The 17,737-nt window shown below is 50.1% G+C and overlaps 1 protein-coding gene across 1 annotated transcript in view; it reads left to right on the top strand.

Annotated features, from left to right (window-relative positions):
- Positions 1 to 17,485, top strand: part of rnf213b (ring finger protein 213b) — a 49,949-nt gene extending 32,464 nt beyond the window's left edge. The window contains exons 41-65 of the mRNA XM_049014991.1: positions 153 to 329; positions 622 to 767; positions 2,244 to 2,343; positions 2,428 to 2,539; positions 3,447 to 3,633; positions 4,235 to 4,425; positions 4,558 to 4,680; positions 6,045 to 6,155; positions 6,365 to 6,607; positions 8,071 to 8,155; positions 8,533 to 8,567; positions 8,659 to 8,756; positions 9,036 to 9,186; positions 10,555 to 10,720; positions 11,198 to 11,292; positions 11,984 to 12,226; positions 12,373 to 12,508; positions 12,625 to 12,708; positions 12,836 to 13,016; positions 13,180 to 13,381; positions 13,642 to 13,719; positions 13,831 to 14,028; positions 14,660 to 14,749; positions 15,617 to 15,795; positions 16,809 to 17,485. Coding sequence (XP_048870948.1) covers positions 153 to 329; positions 622 to 767; positions 2,244 to 2,343; positions 2,428 to 2,539; positions 3,447 to 3,633; positions 4,235 to 4,425; positions 4,558 to 4,680; positions 6,045 to 6,155; positions 6,365 to 6,607; positions 8,071 to 8,155; positions 8,533 to 8,567; positions 8,659 to 8,756; positions 9,036 to 9,186; positions 10,555 to 10,720; positions 11,198 to 11,292; positions 11,984 to 12,226; positions 12,373 to 12,508; positions 12,625 to 12,708; positions 12,836 to 13,016; positions 13,180 to 13,381; positions 13,642 to 13,719; positions 13,831 to 14,028; positions 14,660 to 14,749; positions 15,617 to 15,795; positions 16,809 to 16,941 — 3,544 coding nt within the window. The 3' untranslated portion in view covers positions 16,942 to 17,485. The remainder of the gene's footprint in view (positions 1 to 152; positions 330 to 621; positions 768 to 2,243; positions 2,344 to 2,427; positions 2,540 to 3,446; positions 3,634 to 4,234; positions 4,426 to 4,557; positions 4,681 to 6,044; positions 6,156 to 6,364; positions 6,608 to 8,070; positions 8,156 to 8,532; positions 8,568 to 8,658; positions 8,757 to 9,035; positions 9,187 to 10,554; positions 10,721 to 11,197; positions 11,293 to 11,983; positions 12,227 to 12,372; positions 12,509 to 12,624; positions 12,709 to 12,835; positions 13,017 to 13,179; positions 13,382 to 13,641; positions 13,720 to 13,830; positions 14,029 to 14,659; positions 14,750 to 15,616; positions 15,796 to 16,808) is intronic.
- The last annotated feature ends 252 nt before the right edge of the window (positions 17,486 to 17,737 follow it).

Below are 17,737 nucleotides of genomic sequence, written 5' to 3'. Positions count from 1 at the left end.
GTTGGCGCCTCTGTTTGACTAATGGCCCTTCTTATGCCTCTGACCTCAAAGCTCTTAGAATGGCCCCTGCTTGCTGCAGGTAGCTGTAGCCTTCTGCGTTAGCGGTCTTCTCCTTCCTCGTCCTTCCCTTTGGCTCTGTGTTCCGCTCTTAGGTACGGCACCAAATGCCCAGTGTGCATGGGGGAGCTGGAGGAGCCGGTTGCCCTGGCCTGCGGACACACCTTCTGCCTGAGCTGCCTCCAACAGAGCATCCAGAACAATCTGTCCTGTCCAATGTGTCGTGCACTCGTGCCAGACAGCTTTCAGCTCACCGTGTCTCAAGGCCTCAGGTGTGTGGGGATCATCTGCCAATTTATCTCCCTCTACAATCATACTGTTCCCTCCCACACCCCCAGGGGGTGCTGTGGGGCTTAGTGGATTAGACCACTATGGTAGTAATCAGAAGGTTGTTGTTTTGAATCCCCCTTAACCCCCTCAAAAATGCTCCTGACCCCATGCTCAAACGATGGAATTAGCACATTCCATTGTACTTGCACTTAGACAAATGGCAAATATTTTAAATCCAATTCTCCTGTTAAGCTCCCGGCCAGACACAGCACTGACCACACGCTCCCCCTGTAGGTCATCCCTGAAGCAGCACCGAGCCTTAAGGAAGCACTGCAATGCCTTCTTCCTGGAGGTGGTGTCACGATTCTGTCTCTATGGAGGAGGCGACCCCCACAAAGGAGTGGTGGAGCTTCTCTTCTCCCTGTTGTTCAGTAAACAGGGTGAGTGGGGGCAGGGGGCGGGGATTAGGTCACAAAGGAGGGTTGTAGGGTCAAGTCTCAGGATGGCATCCAGGTATGATTTAGAGATAAGATGTAACTGAGAGTGAAGTACCTTCCCACTGGAAAGAGCTTGCCTTCAGCTGGGAAGACCCACATTTCTGTGCCAGGAGTTAGTTCATTTGATGCGAACTCACTGGTTTAATTGTTGCCTGTCTGATGTGGAGGTGAGGTGTGTGTGGTGGGTAGGGTTTCTGTTGCCTGTCTGATGTGGAGGTGAGGTCTGTGTAACAGGTAGGGTTTCTGTTGCTTGTGTGATGTGGAGGTGAGGACTGTGTGACGTAGAGTTTCTGTTGCCTGTTTGATGTGGAGGTGAGGTGTGTGTGATGGGTAGGGTTTCTGTTGCCTATCTGATGTGGAGGTGAGGTCTGTGTGACAGGTAGGGTTTCTGTTACCTGTCTGATGTGGAGGTGAGGTCTGTGTGACAGGTAGGGTTTCTGTTGCCTGTCTGATGTGGAGGTGAGGTCTGTGTAGCACGTAGGGTTTCTCTTGCCTGTCTGGTGTGGAGGTGAGGTCTGTGTAGCACGTAGGGTTTCTCTTGCCTGTCTGGTGTGGAGGTGAGGTCTGTGTGATGGGTAGGGTTTCCGTTGCCTGTCTGATATGGAGGTGAGGTCTGTGTAGCACGTAGGGTTTCTCTTGCCTGTCTGGTGTGTAGGTGAGGTCTGTGTGATGGGTAGGGTTTCCGTTGCCTGTCTGATATGGATGTGAGGTCTGTGTAGCACGTAGGGTTTCTCTTGCCTGTCTGGTGTGGAGGTGAGGTCTGTGTGACAGGTAGGGTTTCTGTTGCCTGTCTGATGTGGAGGTGAGGTCTGTGTAGCACGTAGGGTTTCTCTTGCCTGTCTGGTGTGGAGGTGAGGTCTGTGTAGCACGTAGGGTTTCTCTTGCCTGTCTGGTGTGGAGGTGAGGTCTGTGTGATGGGTAGGGTTTCCGTTGCCTGTCTGATATGGAGGTGAGGTCTGTGTAGCACGTAGGGTTTCTCTTGCCTGTCTGGTGTGTAGGTGAGGTCTGTGTGATGGGTAGGGTTTCCGTTGCCTGTCTGATATGGATGTGAGGTCTGTGTAGCACGTAGGGTTTCTCTTGCCTGTCTGGTGTGGAGGTAAGGTCTGTGTGATGGGTAGGGTTTCCGTTGCCTGTCTGATATGGAGGTGAGGTCTGTGTAGCACTTAGGGTTTCTCTTGCCTGTCTGGTGTGGAGGTGAGGTCTGTGTGATGGGTAGGGTTTCCGTTGCCTGTCTGATGTGGACGTGAGGTCTGTGTAGCACGTAGGGTTTCTCTTGCCTGTCTGGTGTGGAGGTGAGGTCTGTGTGATGGGTAGGGTTTCCGTTGCCTGTCTGGTGTGGAGGTGAGGTCTGTGTGAGGGTTAGGGTTTCTGGGCAGGTATCAGAGTAAATGGCGGTGCTGGTGTCCGCATGTGCTTTAGATTCTGCGTACAGGACCAGAGAGCTGACGCCCTTCCTGGACAGCGTGGACCAGAATCCAGTTGTTCGTTCCGTGCTTCCGAAGTTGCTACTGCAGTACAGGTACTGACCCGGGGAAACGAGCACACTGGACCAGGCGGCCATCCTGTCATCCTGGGAGTGACCATGGGTGGCACTCTTGCACAGTTTTCAGCAGGTGAAAGATCACATCCAGGGCTACCTACGCACACTGCAAGACCATATCCTTGAGCGAGAGGACCAGACGGAGCTCTACCTTCTCTTTGTCAACTGTTTCCAGGTAAAAGGCAGCACTGAAAGGACGGTCAGTTCACCACAAAAGTGGAAACGGATATTTTTTATAGGGGCTTCAGTGCTATTGCTCCATCTAGGTTATTTTACTGAGAGTTTGAACAGCAGGTACCAATCATATCGCTGATCACAAGCACCCCGGTGATATCCTCCGTGCCATGATACAATTGGTGTGTGGAGTTCAGTAGAACAAAATAGTTCCTACATTAAACTTCTCACCACAATGTTTAATTTAGCAAATGTAGTTTTTTGGCACTTTATACACCACAGAAAGAATTCCATTAACTACCATTATATTCGAGAGAAGCCTGATGTTTCTACAACTGATATCTCCAACACTAAGCCACTCCCAGCAGAATGACCTAGATGTACAGATAACACTAAAAAATACATCTTTTCTGGTTTTGGGGCGAACTGCCCCTTTAAGAGCATGGGGGAGTGATGTCACTGAGGGAGAGCTGTCCTGCTCCTGTCTCCTAGACCTGGAGTATTTAACCTCAATGAATCCAGTGACATCCAAAAAAGCTAACTAAATAAATGCATTAAATTGATCTTGTCCAGATGTCAAAGAACGCATGATGTGAGAGGAAAATCCTGCCTGCTTTTTGGTGGGTGAAACTTAAAACAATTTCATTTGCATATCATGACATTCACAGTAAAAGAGCATAGGGCTCAGTTATCCAAGTCCCCATTTCCCCATAAATCCTTGATGCTATAAAAAATGCCTGACAGTAATTAAGATTACATGAGTTGCTTGAAACTGCAATCGGCCAGAGCTGTGATCCAAAATCTATGAAAGGAAATCAAAATGAGAGGTTAGCTATATACCATAAACCTAGGTAACCGAATTAAACAAATAATATAGTAAATAAGAAACATCTCTGATCTGGTGCCAGGACTCGCTGTACAGCGGTGGTGGGATGGCAGAGGAACAGCGCCACCTGCAGGAGGGCATCCAGTTTCTGAGCCAGCTGGCCAGTGGACATATGCCCAACATTCGGGACCAGCCAGCCGAGTTCCTGCTTGCCGTGGCCAGGCTACGGGCATACCTGGGCACCGCTGCCCACCTGCTGCAGGCTGCAGGTTAGTAGCACTTAGCGATGGGCAAAATGAGTTTTATAAACCCTTTGCTGTATTTTTCGATGCCACTACAAGCCCAAAGCACACCAAGAGCACCATCTAGTGGGGTAAAAAAAATACAGCAAATGGTTCATGAATGTGGTTTGGTCCATCACTCGTAGCAGTAGCTGTGGTGTCCAGCAGGGGGCGGTTAAGGAAAAGGGCGAGTACTCGGAGGGTTGAGGATTCACAACCACGGCTGGGTGCTGCTGCTGTTCTCAGAACCCGACCTATAAATCATAAAACATCAGAAAACTATGCTGACGATGATTGTTTGTCTGTTGCTGTGTGGTAGCCTTGAAAAATTCTTTTCATTATTTCACCCTCTGATGAAGAAAAAGGTAAAATTATATATTACTTTAGGTTTAGAAATTAAACATTTATAGACACATGCAGGCTACTCTTAATAGTCTCATTTATATATTTATATACATATATGTGTGTTTGTGTGTGTGTGTGTGGCATATTCAGGGATGGATGTGGGAGTTTTTGTTCTCACTTCCTCTCCCTAGCTGCTGCGCCCTTCCTTTCTGATTGGCTGCTCTTTCTCTCGCCGACCAATCAGAGGCCCCGTCTGAGCTGGGGGAGCGGTTTCTGGGCCGCGTAAGAGCCACATTGGAGCACGGCGGTAACGACTGGCACCGTGTCTACCTGCTGAGGGCTGTCCACCGGCTGGCGGGTGTGGATTGCGTGCAGGTCCTGATGAACACGCCCAACCGCAGATGGGTCTTCCCTTCTGAGGTGCTCCGACTGCAGGTATCGTGGCCTGAGCGGGTAGCTGGGTGTGGGGCGATTGGGCGGGTCCATGTGGGGGTAGCAGCCATGTTTATAGTGGTGTAGAAGACAGACTGAAGTGAAGCTGAGACACCTCTCTGTCCGGCTGCCCAGAGACAGACCCCCGTGAAGGTGGACCGGTTTTTGTGCTGCGGGGAGCCCTACCGGGTCCTGAGGGACCAAGTGTGTCACACGCTCCTGGAGTTGGAGGCCAACACTCTCAGCACCCACCTGCAGGTCAGACACCCTCCGGCTTTGTGTACCTATTGATTAGAGCTTCCGGCTGAAGTCATCTCATTAGGTTCTTGCTTTGTTAGAAGTTGCTGTGTAGCTTCTGCTCCAATCCTGCTTACGCCTGTACCTGGGAATTCGCTGGAAGCTCAGCCTAGCTGTACTTATGCTTAGTCGACTCCTCAACAGCCGTATGTCGGTAATGTGCTAGTTGTCTCCCTTGTATGTCGCTTTAGACAAATGCGTCTGCTAAATAAAGTAGATGTACATGTAAAGGAATCGTCTCAAGCGGTGTTTGCCAACCCAGTCCGTGGGGAACCCCGGAAAGTCCACATTTTTGCTCCCTCCCAGCTCCCAGCCAATCAGGAACACCGAATACATGGTACAGGCGCACTAGGAACTGAGAGGAACCAAAAACGTGGACTGCCTGGGGTTCCCCGAGGACTGGGTTGGGAAACACTGGTCTAAAGGATCAACAAACTGAAGCAGATGAAAACCAAAAAGACCTGGCATTCAGGGGACCCTGTTATGGCCTAATGTCTGATGTTTGGGTTGCTGCGTGACTCAGCTTAAGTCCCTGTGATCAGAAGGTCACTGGTTCAAATCCCTCATTTGGCAGAGTAATTTCACTGTTGGGCTTCTATTGCTCCAACAACTGTCTCAGAAGAAGATGTATATCACTTTGAATATAGACAGGTGCTAAATACATAAACCGACCTTCAGGAAGGTTTCAGTGGCTGCTCACAGGACAGCGTCTGATCGCGTTGGCTGGCTTCGTTGTACTACTCCTGTCGTGTGCCTTCAGAAATACACCACCAATCAGGCGGGTTTTGCACACACTTCTTTACGCTTTAATATTTACTAAATATACCCACAGTATTCTTCAAAATGACAGTTTGTTCAGCATTTGAGTATTTTTATTAGCAAGAAAATGTCACATCTTTCATTCATCAACTCCTCTAGCAGTTGTAACAGCAGAGAGAATCTGAGACATTCTTTCTACAGGAGACATTAAATACTGCTCTGTGTCACGGGAAGAAACAGTTAACTAGTGTATTTAAAGGACAGCCAAGAATCTGACTCTGCCATCACCATACAACCAGTTAACAGGACGTCAGACATGCACTGTTAAGTCCTCTTTCCATGTTATAAAGGAAACTTGTTTTATTTGACTTATATTTTCAATTATAGTTGTTCTCTCAACTTTTCAATGTTTAACAAGAATAAGTAAACATTATTCATTAAACATAAGAAAATAAATCTTGAAAAGTGGTAAAAACCTGCGGCGTGCAAAAGCTTTTGACTGGTAGTGCACGAGTATGTCAGAGTGACGTGGGATTCAGCCTGCCGTCCGCCGTTTGTCATCCCAGCGCCTGGCCTGTCCCCGTGCCGTGACAGACGTGCTCCTGTCCCTGGTCTTCTTCCGCGAGGTGACTTGCCGCCTGGAAGATACTGACCGCAGACTGCTGCCCACGGCAGAGGTGAGCTCCTGCCTGCTCTCCACGCCCTTTTCCCTTAGTCATTTAAATATAATTCTTTGATGTACATTGCCTACTGCTAGGATTCATGCAGCAGGTAGCCTAGATGCATGAAGTGTGCCTGTCCCTTTAAATACAAATGTAACAGCTCTGAATTTATGTGATTGGTCTGTGTACCGTGACACACCCCCTCATCAATCCACATGGCCCAGGGTATAAAGACTCTTTCGAACTTCCTGAATAACCACATGTCTGGGAAACACCAAGACCTGTGCACTGGCCTGTTGGACAACAAAGTGGGGGGCGTGGGCTCCCTACTGCGCGTCACACCATCGATGCCTGCTCAGAGGCGCGCCCTGCTGGAGGTCCTTGTTCATGCCGCCGCTGTGTTCCTGACCGGTGGACTGCTGGTGGCCCCACTTTGCCAGATCGCTTTTCAGCCCCGGACCATGACGGTAAGTACCCCCAACCATCCTCCTGTCAGAGGGGGCAGAGATCATGTAGTGGGACGGGGTCTTGGTGTCAGAGGGGAGGCTATGGCATTGCAGAAGTGAAATGGTCACAAAAATATGAGCTGTGGTCCCAGGAGGGAGGAAGCCTTAAGCAGGCCAAAGCATTAGATAAAGAGTAAAAATTGTCTGAGCAAGGTCACTGTTCTCCCCAGAGTCAGGTGATCATCTCTGTGAACCAATAATATATGGCTACAGACTCTCACCACCACTGCCACTCTCAGGCCCTTCCCCTCTCAGGCCCCGCCCCTCTCAGGCTACACCACTCTCAGGCCCCGCCTCTCTCAGGCCCTTCCCCTCTCAGGCCCCGCCCCTCTCAGGCTACACCACTCTCAGACCCTCCCCCCTTAAGCCCTACCCTTCTCAGACCTTGCCACTCTCAGTCCCTGCCTCTCTCAGGCCCTTCCCCTCTCAGTCCCTGCCTCTCTCAGGCCCCGCCTCTCTCAGGCCCTTCCCCTCTCAGGCCACGCCCCTCTCAGGCCCCGCCCCTCTCAGGCCCTTCCCCTCTCAGTCCCTGCCTCTCTCAGGCCCCGCCTCTCTCAGGCCCTTCCCCTCTCAGGCCCCGCCCCTCTCCGGCTACACCACTCTCAGACCCTCCCCCCTTAAGCCCTACCCGTCTCAGACCTTGCCACTCTCAGTCCCTGCCTCTCTCAGACCCCTTCCGGCTTGGTTGATGCAGGCAAAGAAACATGTACTTTGTTTCACGAGTTTTCAAAATAATTTTGAAAAAATGTCCTACGCATATATTTCTCCATGATATTTCATGATTGTCAATCTATTATAAATATATTCATTTTAATTTCATACTGTTCATACTGTTCAAAGTTTTTCTGTTTATGTGTAAAAATTTGCTCAACAAAAACGCAAACAGCATTTTTATTGATATCACGGTTACTAGTCCTGCCTAGATACTGTATTCATTTATTACTTTTAAAATCTGAAGCATTTTGGATATTAGCCTAATTTAGTTAAATCATTATAACATTCTCGATGGTATAATAGTTTGGAAACATCTACCGCATTATCTGTTGTGTTACTCATTCTGCATACATGAAAAAGACATTATAAATAATGCAGTAGATGTTTCAAAACCATTAAACCATCGAGAATGTTATGACTAAATTAGGCTAATATCCAAAATGCTTCAAGATTAAAACAGTACTGAAGCAGCATCGTTACATTATCATTGTTTTATTGTCTTACTTTATTCTGTTTTGCACATGCGGGGTCCTAAGAATTGCAAAGCTTATGAATGGAAAATTGTTCTGCGCTTGCGTGAACCTGAAGGGACCTGAGGGGGGCACCTGCAGCCAGACGCTACTCCTGCTGCACTACTGTTCCCTGCTACATTTGCCGTGTCACATGATTGCCCAGTGGATCTTGACCACCCGTTGGTTCTCATTTCTCAGGGTGCATATTTGCCCACCATGCCTGACGACCGCTCCAGTGAAGCTCGACAGTGGATGACCGGAGGGGGCAATCTAAGGACGTACAGTAAGCACAGCTTTCTTAAACCCTTTTGTTAATCTCACCTTGTTCATTTGTTCATTCTTATATTTTTTTCTTAATTTCCCTGTCGAAGATAATTATCCCATCAGTACTGAATTACTAAAAACCGTGCAGCCAGTTACTGTCATATTGGTCCTATGAAGATATGATTGTGACAAACTAGCCATTCCTTTTAATTGTGAATGCATGTGTAATATTCACCACAAATATGAGCATTGATGCAGGGGCACCTGTTATTTGTGAAATGAAAAGTAAACGTAAAATGATTTTCTAACTTCAAATCTCAAATCATGTCTTATGACTCCCTTTCCTCATGGTGGGACTGTTCTCACGTCGGATTCGGTTTGCTCTTTCCGTTTCAGCTTGCGCCAACGGACACGTGTGCTTCGTCGGAGAGGTGAGAGGAATGTTTATCTTCACCTACCTAGACAGCACACTCTATGACTGGGGTTTTTGGGATGGTCCAACCCCTCTCTGTGTTATTCCAGTGTGGGAGGCCAGTGCAAGAATCATATTGTCTTGAGTGTAAGGTCCGGATCGGAGGCATTCACCACATAGCAGTGGCGGGATTCACAGAGACTCACAGGTCAGAGAAAGAAGCATCCATTTCTGTCTGTAAATCCCGTCATCACATCCGACTGTGTACCTGCAGTCTATTGGTGGGAATGAGTATCTGACCTGCATAGCCCAGGACACCGTGCTATAATACATTTAAATGCAATTTAGAAGGAAAAACTTGTTCAAAGGTACAGTGGGCTTAGAGCTGCTAGCTTTTCGGTGGATTGCCGGAGCATTGTGTTTCCTGCACCTGCTGGTTGGTCTGCTTTCGTGCAGCGGAATGACATTGCTGCCCATTCCTGTGCAGTGTTGCAGACCACACTCGGACCGGCCACATCCTGGGCGACGCTCATCATAGGTCAGAAGCCCCAGAGAGACAGCTGTCCACTGCTGCATTCTACATCCTGCGCTTCTGCACGCACCTGGCAATGATGCTGGGCACTGTGCGGGACCAACAGGTGAGCACCTCCCCAGCCACGCCCACTGCCGCATGAGCTGATGATGGGCACCTACCCAGCCACGCCCACTGCCACATGAGCTGATGATGGGCACCTCCCCAGCCACGCCCACTGCCACATGAGCTGATGATGGGCACCTCCCCAGCCACGCCCACTGCCACATGAGCTGATGATGGGCACCTCCCCAGCCACGCCCACTGCCGCATGAACTGATGATGGGCACCTCCCCAGCCACGCCCACTGCCGCATGAACTGATGATGGGCACTTCCCCAGCCATGCCCACTGCCACATGAGCTGATGATGGGCACCTCCTCAGCCACGCCCACTGCCACATGAGCTGATGATGGGCACCTCCCCTGGCTACGCCCACTACCACATGAGCTGATGATGAGCACCTCCCCTGGCCACGCCCACTACCACATGAGCTGATGATGGGCACCTCCCCTGGCCACGCCCACTGCCACATAAGCTGATGATGGGCACCTCCCCAGCCACGCCCACTGCCACATGAGCTGATGATGGGCACCTCCCCAGCCACGCCCACTGCCATATGAGCTAATGATGGGTACCTCCCCTGGCCACCCCCACTGCCACATGAGCTGATGATGAGCACCTCCCCTGGCCATGCCCACTACCACATAAGCTGATGATGGGCACCTCCTCAGCCACGCCCACTGCCACATGAGCTGATGATGGGCACCTCCCCAGCCACGCCCACTGCCACATGAGCTGATGATGGGCACCTCCCCAGCCATGCCCACTGCCACATGAGCTGATGATGGGCACCTCCCCAGCCACGCCCACTGCCACATGAGCTGATGATGGGCACCTCCCCAGCCACGCCCACTGCCATATGAGCTAATGATGGGTACCTCCCCTGGCCACGCCCACTGCCACATGAGCTGATGATGAGCACCTCCCCTGGCCACGCCCACTACCACATAAGCTGATGATGGGCACCTCCTCAGCCACGCCCACTGCCACATGAGCTGATGATGGGCACCTCCCCAGCCACGCCCACTGCCACATGAGCTGATGATGGGCACCTCCCCAGCCATGCCCACTGCCACATGAGCTGATGATGGGCACCTCCCCAGCCACGCCCACTGCCACATGAGCTGATGATGGGCACCTCCCCAGCCACGCCCACTGCCATATGAGCTAATGATGGGTACCTCCCCTGGCCACGCCCACTACCACATGAGCTGATGATGAGCACCTCCCCAGCCACGCCCACTGCCACATGAGCTGATGATGGGCACCTCCCCACATAAATAAGGCTGTACACCTGGCACCTATGAAAATGTGCTCTTTCAAAGATCACTATTTGTTATACTTGTATCTTAAAACTGCTTAAACTTACGCAGGCTATCAGCCAGATGATCCAGCCCCCGGTGATAGATGTCCAGCATTTTCTATGGAGGCATCTGGAGAAGGACATGAAGGTACTGGGCCAGTCCCTGGATCAGAACATGGACCAAACCATGGTTGTGATGCACCTGGTCCTCCATGCCTTCCTGGAGTTTGCTGAAGGTTCGTGCTGCTCCCACTGTTGTCTGCCAGTCAAACAGTGCGGCATCATTTTGTTTTACAATGGATTCTCTCATATCAATATATAATGAATATTAATTCTATATCTGGTATAATTAAGGTTGATTCAATTAACTAAACTCATAAACTAAGTTTAAAGTATGATAAATGTGTCTCAGTATGGACTGAGATCCTGTCCCGGGTGTCCCTGTGTTCCCTGGTATAGTCTCCAGACTCACCATGACCTTGCAATGGATTATGGGAAACAGATGCACGGAATTAAGTAACTTGCATTGAATAGATGTTTCTTGACAGATATGTCTTTATGTTTGGTGTGTTGTACACACATGTGCTGCTTCATGTCCCTCTTGCTCTGATGCCTCAGTGTCCCCAAGATAATAATTTGAGGAGGTTGCTTGAAGAGAGTTCCTGGAACGGTTCATCAGTCACTCAAGCTATGGCTCACCTCTGTTATTACAGTCTCCAGGCAGCAGGGGGCGGACCTGTCCTCACGACAGAGGCGTGAGAAGTGGGAAAAGCTGGCTTGTGACTCTGTCATCGGCCCTGTATTACAGGTGAGCTGGAGGCCAGATCCACCTCAAGGGATGAAAAGTTTAGGGGTGTTTCTCAACACCAGGTATGCAAAGATCGTACTTGTCATCTTGCCAGAAGCGGTCTTGCTAACTTGCCTCCCAAGAACGAGCTTGGGCCGCAGTGAATCATGGGATTGGTCTTGTTTGGCGAGGATCGTTGGTATCGTTGGTATTTGGGGCGGCGTAAGAACGACATCCGGGGATTCTTATCCTCGTGTTCTTCTGTTCCTGAGTATTAGAACTGGTGTTTGACATTGGAAGATGGTGTAAAACATGTACACAAGAACACGAGTACAGTCAAGTACGTGTATTTAGGAACACCTGAGGTCAATCGGTGCATTTTAAAGTCACCTTAGTATAATATTTCTTAATGGACTGGCGTCCCATCCAGCATATCACATGTGTCTTGGTATAGCTTCCAGTTGGCTGAAGTTCTAGAAAAATACATGGTTGGAATAGGATGCTGATCAGGTTTATCGGGGGTGGGGGGGGGGGGGTCACATGATCGCTACATGCTTTGCTAGTGGAGGAAGAGTGATACAGTAAATACAGATCCCCTCATAAAATATATTTCTTCAAGGCTTAGGGAAGCTTGCTCTTCACATACAAAGGTTGACCTGTATTTAATTCCTCATTCCCCGCCCACTCCCCTGTCTCTACCCCCCCACTTCAGGGATTGGATGAGAAACTGAAGCAGGCCCAGGCTCGGATCAGTGCTGATGACAGCCTGAGGGGAAGTCCCCTGATGATCCTGCTCTATGCGGACCCCGCCCGCTTCCTCCCCTCCGGGTGCCCCACTGACCACTCCTCCTTCTGGAATGTTCCTGAGATGCTAACCGTGGAGCGTTTTTCCCAAATCCTGGATCAGAACAAAGGGCAGACCACAGTTCCACTGCTTTCACTCTTTATCAAAAAGGCGAGTGACTGAGAGATGCATGATTAAATCGGTGGTATTTCTCATCAAATAAACGCTACTAATGTTACATCAAAAGAGCACTAGCACCACCTTCTAATAATGAGCGTAAACAACATGTAAGTAATGGGGCATTTGGGTGATTGCAGGTGCCGTGCATAAGCCAGCTATGTCACCTGCCTGCCCTGGCTGCCCTCCAATTAGATTTGCTGAGGTTGGTCACCATGGTGACAGAGGCGGGGCCATCTCAGAGTATCGGACAGGTACTGCAGCAGATCCCAAAAGGTAACCCACCCCAGCCGCCGTAAGAATGGTATGAATTCCTGAGGCCGTATTCAGTAGGTTCTGCAGAGTTAAAAATCATTTTGTCCGTTTGTGATTCATTTTATCGCCCCCTGCAGGTCATCAGTCGGAGGTGCTGCGGACAAGGGTGAAGATCTTCATTGACGTGTGGAACAAGCTGAGGATGGAACTGTCCAGGAGCTGTGAGTGACGCCTGACCAGCTCTCTGTGTGCCCGAGTGCGTTTTCCCACCTAGCTGGAATATCTTTGGGGATAATGTTCTTGATTCTCTGTTTTTTTCTTGCACTCCCCCATCTGAAAATTGGGTAGCTGAAATGGGGGTAGCGGAGCGCCTCTGTGGCACGGAGCTGACCATGGACAGCCCGGGGGAGTTCCTGTCTCTGAGTCAAAGTGGGCCAGGATCCTGCCTTACCCGGCTGCTCAGCTTCCTGTCTGAGACTCACAACAGCCTCGTGCGAAAGGCCAGGGAGATGCACCAACAGCAGGACAGGTCTCTACCCCCGTACCTCCTAAGCCTTTATTTTTTATTTTTAAAATGGGGCCTTGCTAGTTGAGACTGACTACAGAATCATTACAGGGTTGTTTAGAGAGACTAACCAGTTCTGTCTGTGCTGAGATTCCAGAGTGAAGCATCTGATTGCTTTCTCCCGCAGTGACTACAGTGTTCCACTAGAGGGAGTGTCAGAGGCACAGCTGGTCCTGTGCCACACTGAGCAGGAGCTACTCCCCCTGCTGCTGACACACTGCCAGTACACCCTGAGGAAAGGCAAGGAGACAGTGAGCAGCTACAATCTGCCGGCGATTGAGAGTGAACTCGCCCGGCGCTTCGTCACTGGAAAGCCTCTCATCCAAGCGGTAGGAGCCCAGGGCCCTCCGCTTATGTTATTTGTGCATGGTGGGTGGGGGGAGGGGATGGAGCCTGGGATTTGCGAGTCAGGAGGTTATTCAGCTGCACCTCATGGAATAGGTTGTTTGGTAGCGAAAGCTGAGACTTGAGTGGCTTCTAAACAGCTAGAGCGTCACGCAGCAGAGGCGTGTCTCTGATAATCTCACGGAAAATTTAAAAAATTAGTTTTCTGTTTTGCGAGGTTCTCAGTTTCTGTTCTCTGGTGTAGGAGACCTCGAAGTACGTGAGAAGACACCAGCTGGACTTCTCCACGCTGCTGGCAGAGGTCCGGAGTAAGATCCCTCAGGTAACGGCCACTGGGCCCGCGGTGGGCTCTGCGCGTAGCCCCCCCCCCCCCTCCCCCCCCCCCGTCGGTGCTTGCATGTCAGTGACCCCTCCCCCGGCTCCGCGTGTCCAGAAACCCCTGAAGAGCTCTGTGAGCGGCGCCGTGCGCGACGTGCTGCACTCCTTCTCGGACACGTGCGACGCCGTGCTGCTGGCGGAGGTCGCCCTGCGCTTCCTGGCAAAGATGGGCGGGGATCCCCAGGTCCAGCTGCTGGTCTACATGCGGGACACGCTGAGGATGGAGCAGCAGATCCCCCGGGCCGTGGCTAAGGTACCCAGAAGGACCAACCGAACCAGGGCCGCGGAGCAGCCAGTTATAAAGAAAAGCAAGAAACATCCAAAGAAAGCAAAGCTGCTAGACTTTTAAAAGTGTTATTCTGAGGGAGATAAAAAGCAACAGGTTCAGTGAGTGAGATCCAGTGAGTGAAGTCCAGTGAGTGAGCTCCAGTGAGTGAGGTCCAGTGAGTGAGTTCCAGTGAGTGAGGTCCAGTGAGTGAGTTCCAGTGAGTGAGGTCCTGTGAGTGAGGTCCAGTGAGTGAGGTCCAGTGAGTGGATCATCTGCCTGACTAAGAAGAAACCGTCTTTGTTAGAGACGGAGCTAAAATATGACTGAATCTCAAGGTACTTGTGCGGTGATAATAAAGATATATTCTATATATGATGATACTTATCAAGTCTTACAATTATAAAATATATCATTAGCCACATCTACCACAAGAGGGCAGATCTGAGCAGACAGACATGACAGCTATTCTGATCTGCCACAGTACCACAAAGTACACTGAACACCGATGTATTAAACAAATGTTTTTCAACAAAGGCTGTAAAAGATCCGCAAGGAAATGTTTTACTGGTCTGCTATTCATACGACCTCAAAGACCTTCTCTGTCGCCCCCCCCGAGGCCCTGGGAGAGAGCCGGCTGGAGCACTGTGTCTCTACCTGGCAGCTTCTCACCTGCTGGAAGTCTGAGCTGATGGCCATGAGGGGGCAGGTGAGAATCAAGGGGAGCGGGGGGCTTACAGGCTCCTCACCACAGCAGTGGGTTGTGTTTTTCTGTAGCAGCCTAGTCAGTTATCCATCCATCCATCCATTTTCCAAACCGCTTATCCTACTGGGTCGCGAGGGGTCCGGAGCCTATCCCAGAAGCAATGGGCACGAGGCAGGGAACAACCCAGGATGGGGGGCCAGCCCATCGCAGGGCACACTCACACACCATTTACGCACTCCTACGGGCAATTTAGTAACTCCAATTAGCCTCCGCATGTTTTTGGACTGTGGGGGGAAACCGGAGTACCCGGAGGAAACCCCACGACGACATGGGGAGAACATGCAAACTCCACACACATGTGACCCAGGCGGAGACTCGAACCCGGGTCCCAGAGGTGTGAGGCAACAGTGCTAACCACTGCACCACCATGTCAGTTATTTGCTGTTATAATAAAACTGGAGCACATTTAAGGACCTCTGGAGAACTGAGACAAACCCCCCCAGTCAAGCAGGGACCCCCACCTGCATGCTGTTAGCTTAATGTATTAATAGAAAACTATTTTAAATGTGTCATATAACCAAGCGGAGAAATAACTCTTGTTTGCTCAGAATAATTTCAGCTAGCCCCCTAATTGTCAGGTGAAAAGGTTGGGACAGCACTGATTACCTGTGTTGGTGAACACAGGGGGCTCATTCTGTCTGAACTATGTGAGCAAAGTGGTACTTAAAGAACGGGGGGGAGGGAGGGGGGAGGGTCATGTTTTATCTGCGGGGTCCTTACTGCGGGGTCCTCCAGGGGGCGTCGCGCTGCCATGTTTGTGTCTCAGCTGTGCACAAACGGGCATGATCTATGGCCTCCTCTGTTCCGCAGGACCCCTTTGAGAGGCTTCCCCCGGAGTACAAAAAGGAGCTGTCTGAGGCAGAGAGGAAGGAGGTGAAGGCTTTCCTCGCGCTCACCGACATGGATGCCTTCTGCAGGGAACTGCACGAGATCCTGCTGTTAAAGACGGGCGCTGCCACTCGGGGGCAGAACTACGACAGCCACTGGGAGTAAGGACTGCCACCTAGTGGCCAGACTGCTATTACACCCTCCTCAGCTGTGCTGTACACCTGCTATAACCCTGCTTTCCTATCCATTGCCCTGGTTTAATCGCTTTAATTGGTCTCATTACTGCATGATTACTGCACAATTTCTCCTTGCTTCTCGGAATTCAGCATCGTACACAGCAGGGTACATTCATGCCTGTACTCTCTGTGCAGATACACTTATTCCCATAATTCACCACTCAGAAAAACCATCATGACCGAAAACGGGGCAACACTAAATAAGTGCAGAATGTAAGACTTGCTTACATCATCACCCCTAGCGCTGAGTGTTTACAGTCAGCATATTTGTGCCTTTTGTGAATATCAAATGGTACCAGCGTATGGGAAAGAGCTCAGTCTGCAAATGGCCCATGTGCTGAGACACACTGTCCATCCTGCTGTTTATAAGAAATATTTTAAAACCTACAAGAACAATACAGCCTGCGATGGACCGGCTTGCCCCCCAGGGGGCCGCCGGCCTTGTGCCCTGGCTGACCCTGAGCCGCAGATACAGAAGTTGGATGAATAAAGATATAAGTACAGTGATAGATGAGCAGCCTGTGTAAATGGAGGTACAGTCGCAACATGAAACACTGCAGCCGCTGGTGGGTGGGTACATGGTGATGTTTGGTGATGGTTGGTGTGGGGGGGGGGGCTGTGGGAGGGGTTGCTTTTAAGTGATTTACTTCATTGGGCTGCAGAGGAATCCTTAAAATCTCCCAGTTCTTCAGCCGGGATGTGGGCCTTTTGACCCCTGGGTCTTCAGTGTGACCCCCTCTCGACTGCCATCTGTCAAGGGGCCCTGCCCCCTATCCCCTCCCCCCGCCCCAGATGGCACAGGCCGCCGTTTGGGCCCCCAGCTGGAGGCTGGAGTGAATAGCAGCACATGCCTGCAGGACAAAGGAACGTGCCGCTAACTGTTGCTTCTCTCTCCCCCCACCCCGCCCCCCCCCCGCCTCCCTCCCCCACATCCTCAGCATTCGATCCACCCTGGAGACCCATCTGGAGGTGAAGCAGAGCTCAGCCTTGCCGGCCCTCGCTGACCTGTCAGAGGAGCTGACTTTGGCCAAAGCGCCTGAAATCTGGAGGCTGGTGGTGGAATTAAAATGACCATGGAACGCAATAAGCTTTCTGATCTTTGATTGTAAGCATTCCAAACATTCCACCTATGTGGATGATAAGAACAACTGTAGTAATGGAAATAATAGACATATTAAGGAATTTCTAAAAGAAAAGGTAATTAAATAGCAATAATAACTGGTCTAAATTCAAATAAAGATTAAGAAAATGAATGAGATATCTTAAAGATGTTTCACGTCAACATGTCTGATTGTGACAACTGATTTCAACTTATTTTTGGTTAATATTGGAGAGACGTAAGTGTCCTTCTGTAACTAAGCAATATTTCATTATTCAAATATTTCTCCGACTAGTATCGTCAGGTACATTCCTTTCACTGTACAAGCTAAGCGACAGTTCACATTCCCCAAAGTAACCGCTCTTAAATCTCCGAAAACCTAAGAATGTGAATTTCTCTTCTTATTCGAGGAGCATGGTGTGCGTAAAACAATGGTCTTTATTTTTGTAATGCACTGTTTAAAAATGAAAGTGTATACATTGGAAAACCAAATTAAACTTTTCTTTGTTAATCTTCGTACCGTCTGACTGAGTCACTCATTCACCACACTATTGCTCAGCATATTGAGCTGACATTTTCTGTGGTCTGTGGCATAATGCAGAAAATCCCTGCTCAGGCATCTGGTCCTTAGAAAGCTCATATAAATGGGACAATGGGTGATACGTTGGAATCATTAAATGCCCAAAAGGTTCCTGGACCGGAATGCAGCGTTAAAGCTGCTGTAGGACGTCTATGAGAATGCATTGCTTGCAAGGTAAACCAACCTTT

Source organism: Brienomyrus brachyistius, chromosome 5, assembly GCF_023856365.1.
Source record: "Brienomyrus brachyistius isolate T26 chromosome 5, BBRACH_0.4, whole genome shotgun sequence".
In the NCBI taxonomy this organism is placed as follows: domain Eukaryota; kingdom Metazoa; phylum Chordata; class Actinopteri; order Osteoglossiformes; family Mormyridae; genus Brienomyrus; species Brienomyrus brachyistius.
This window is presented reverse-complemented; position numbering and strand designations above follow the sequence as displayed.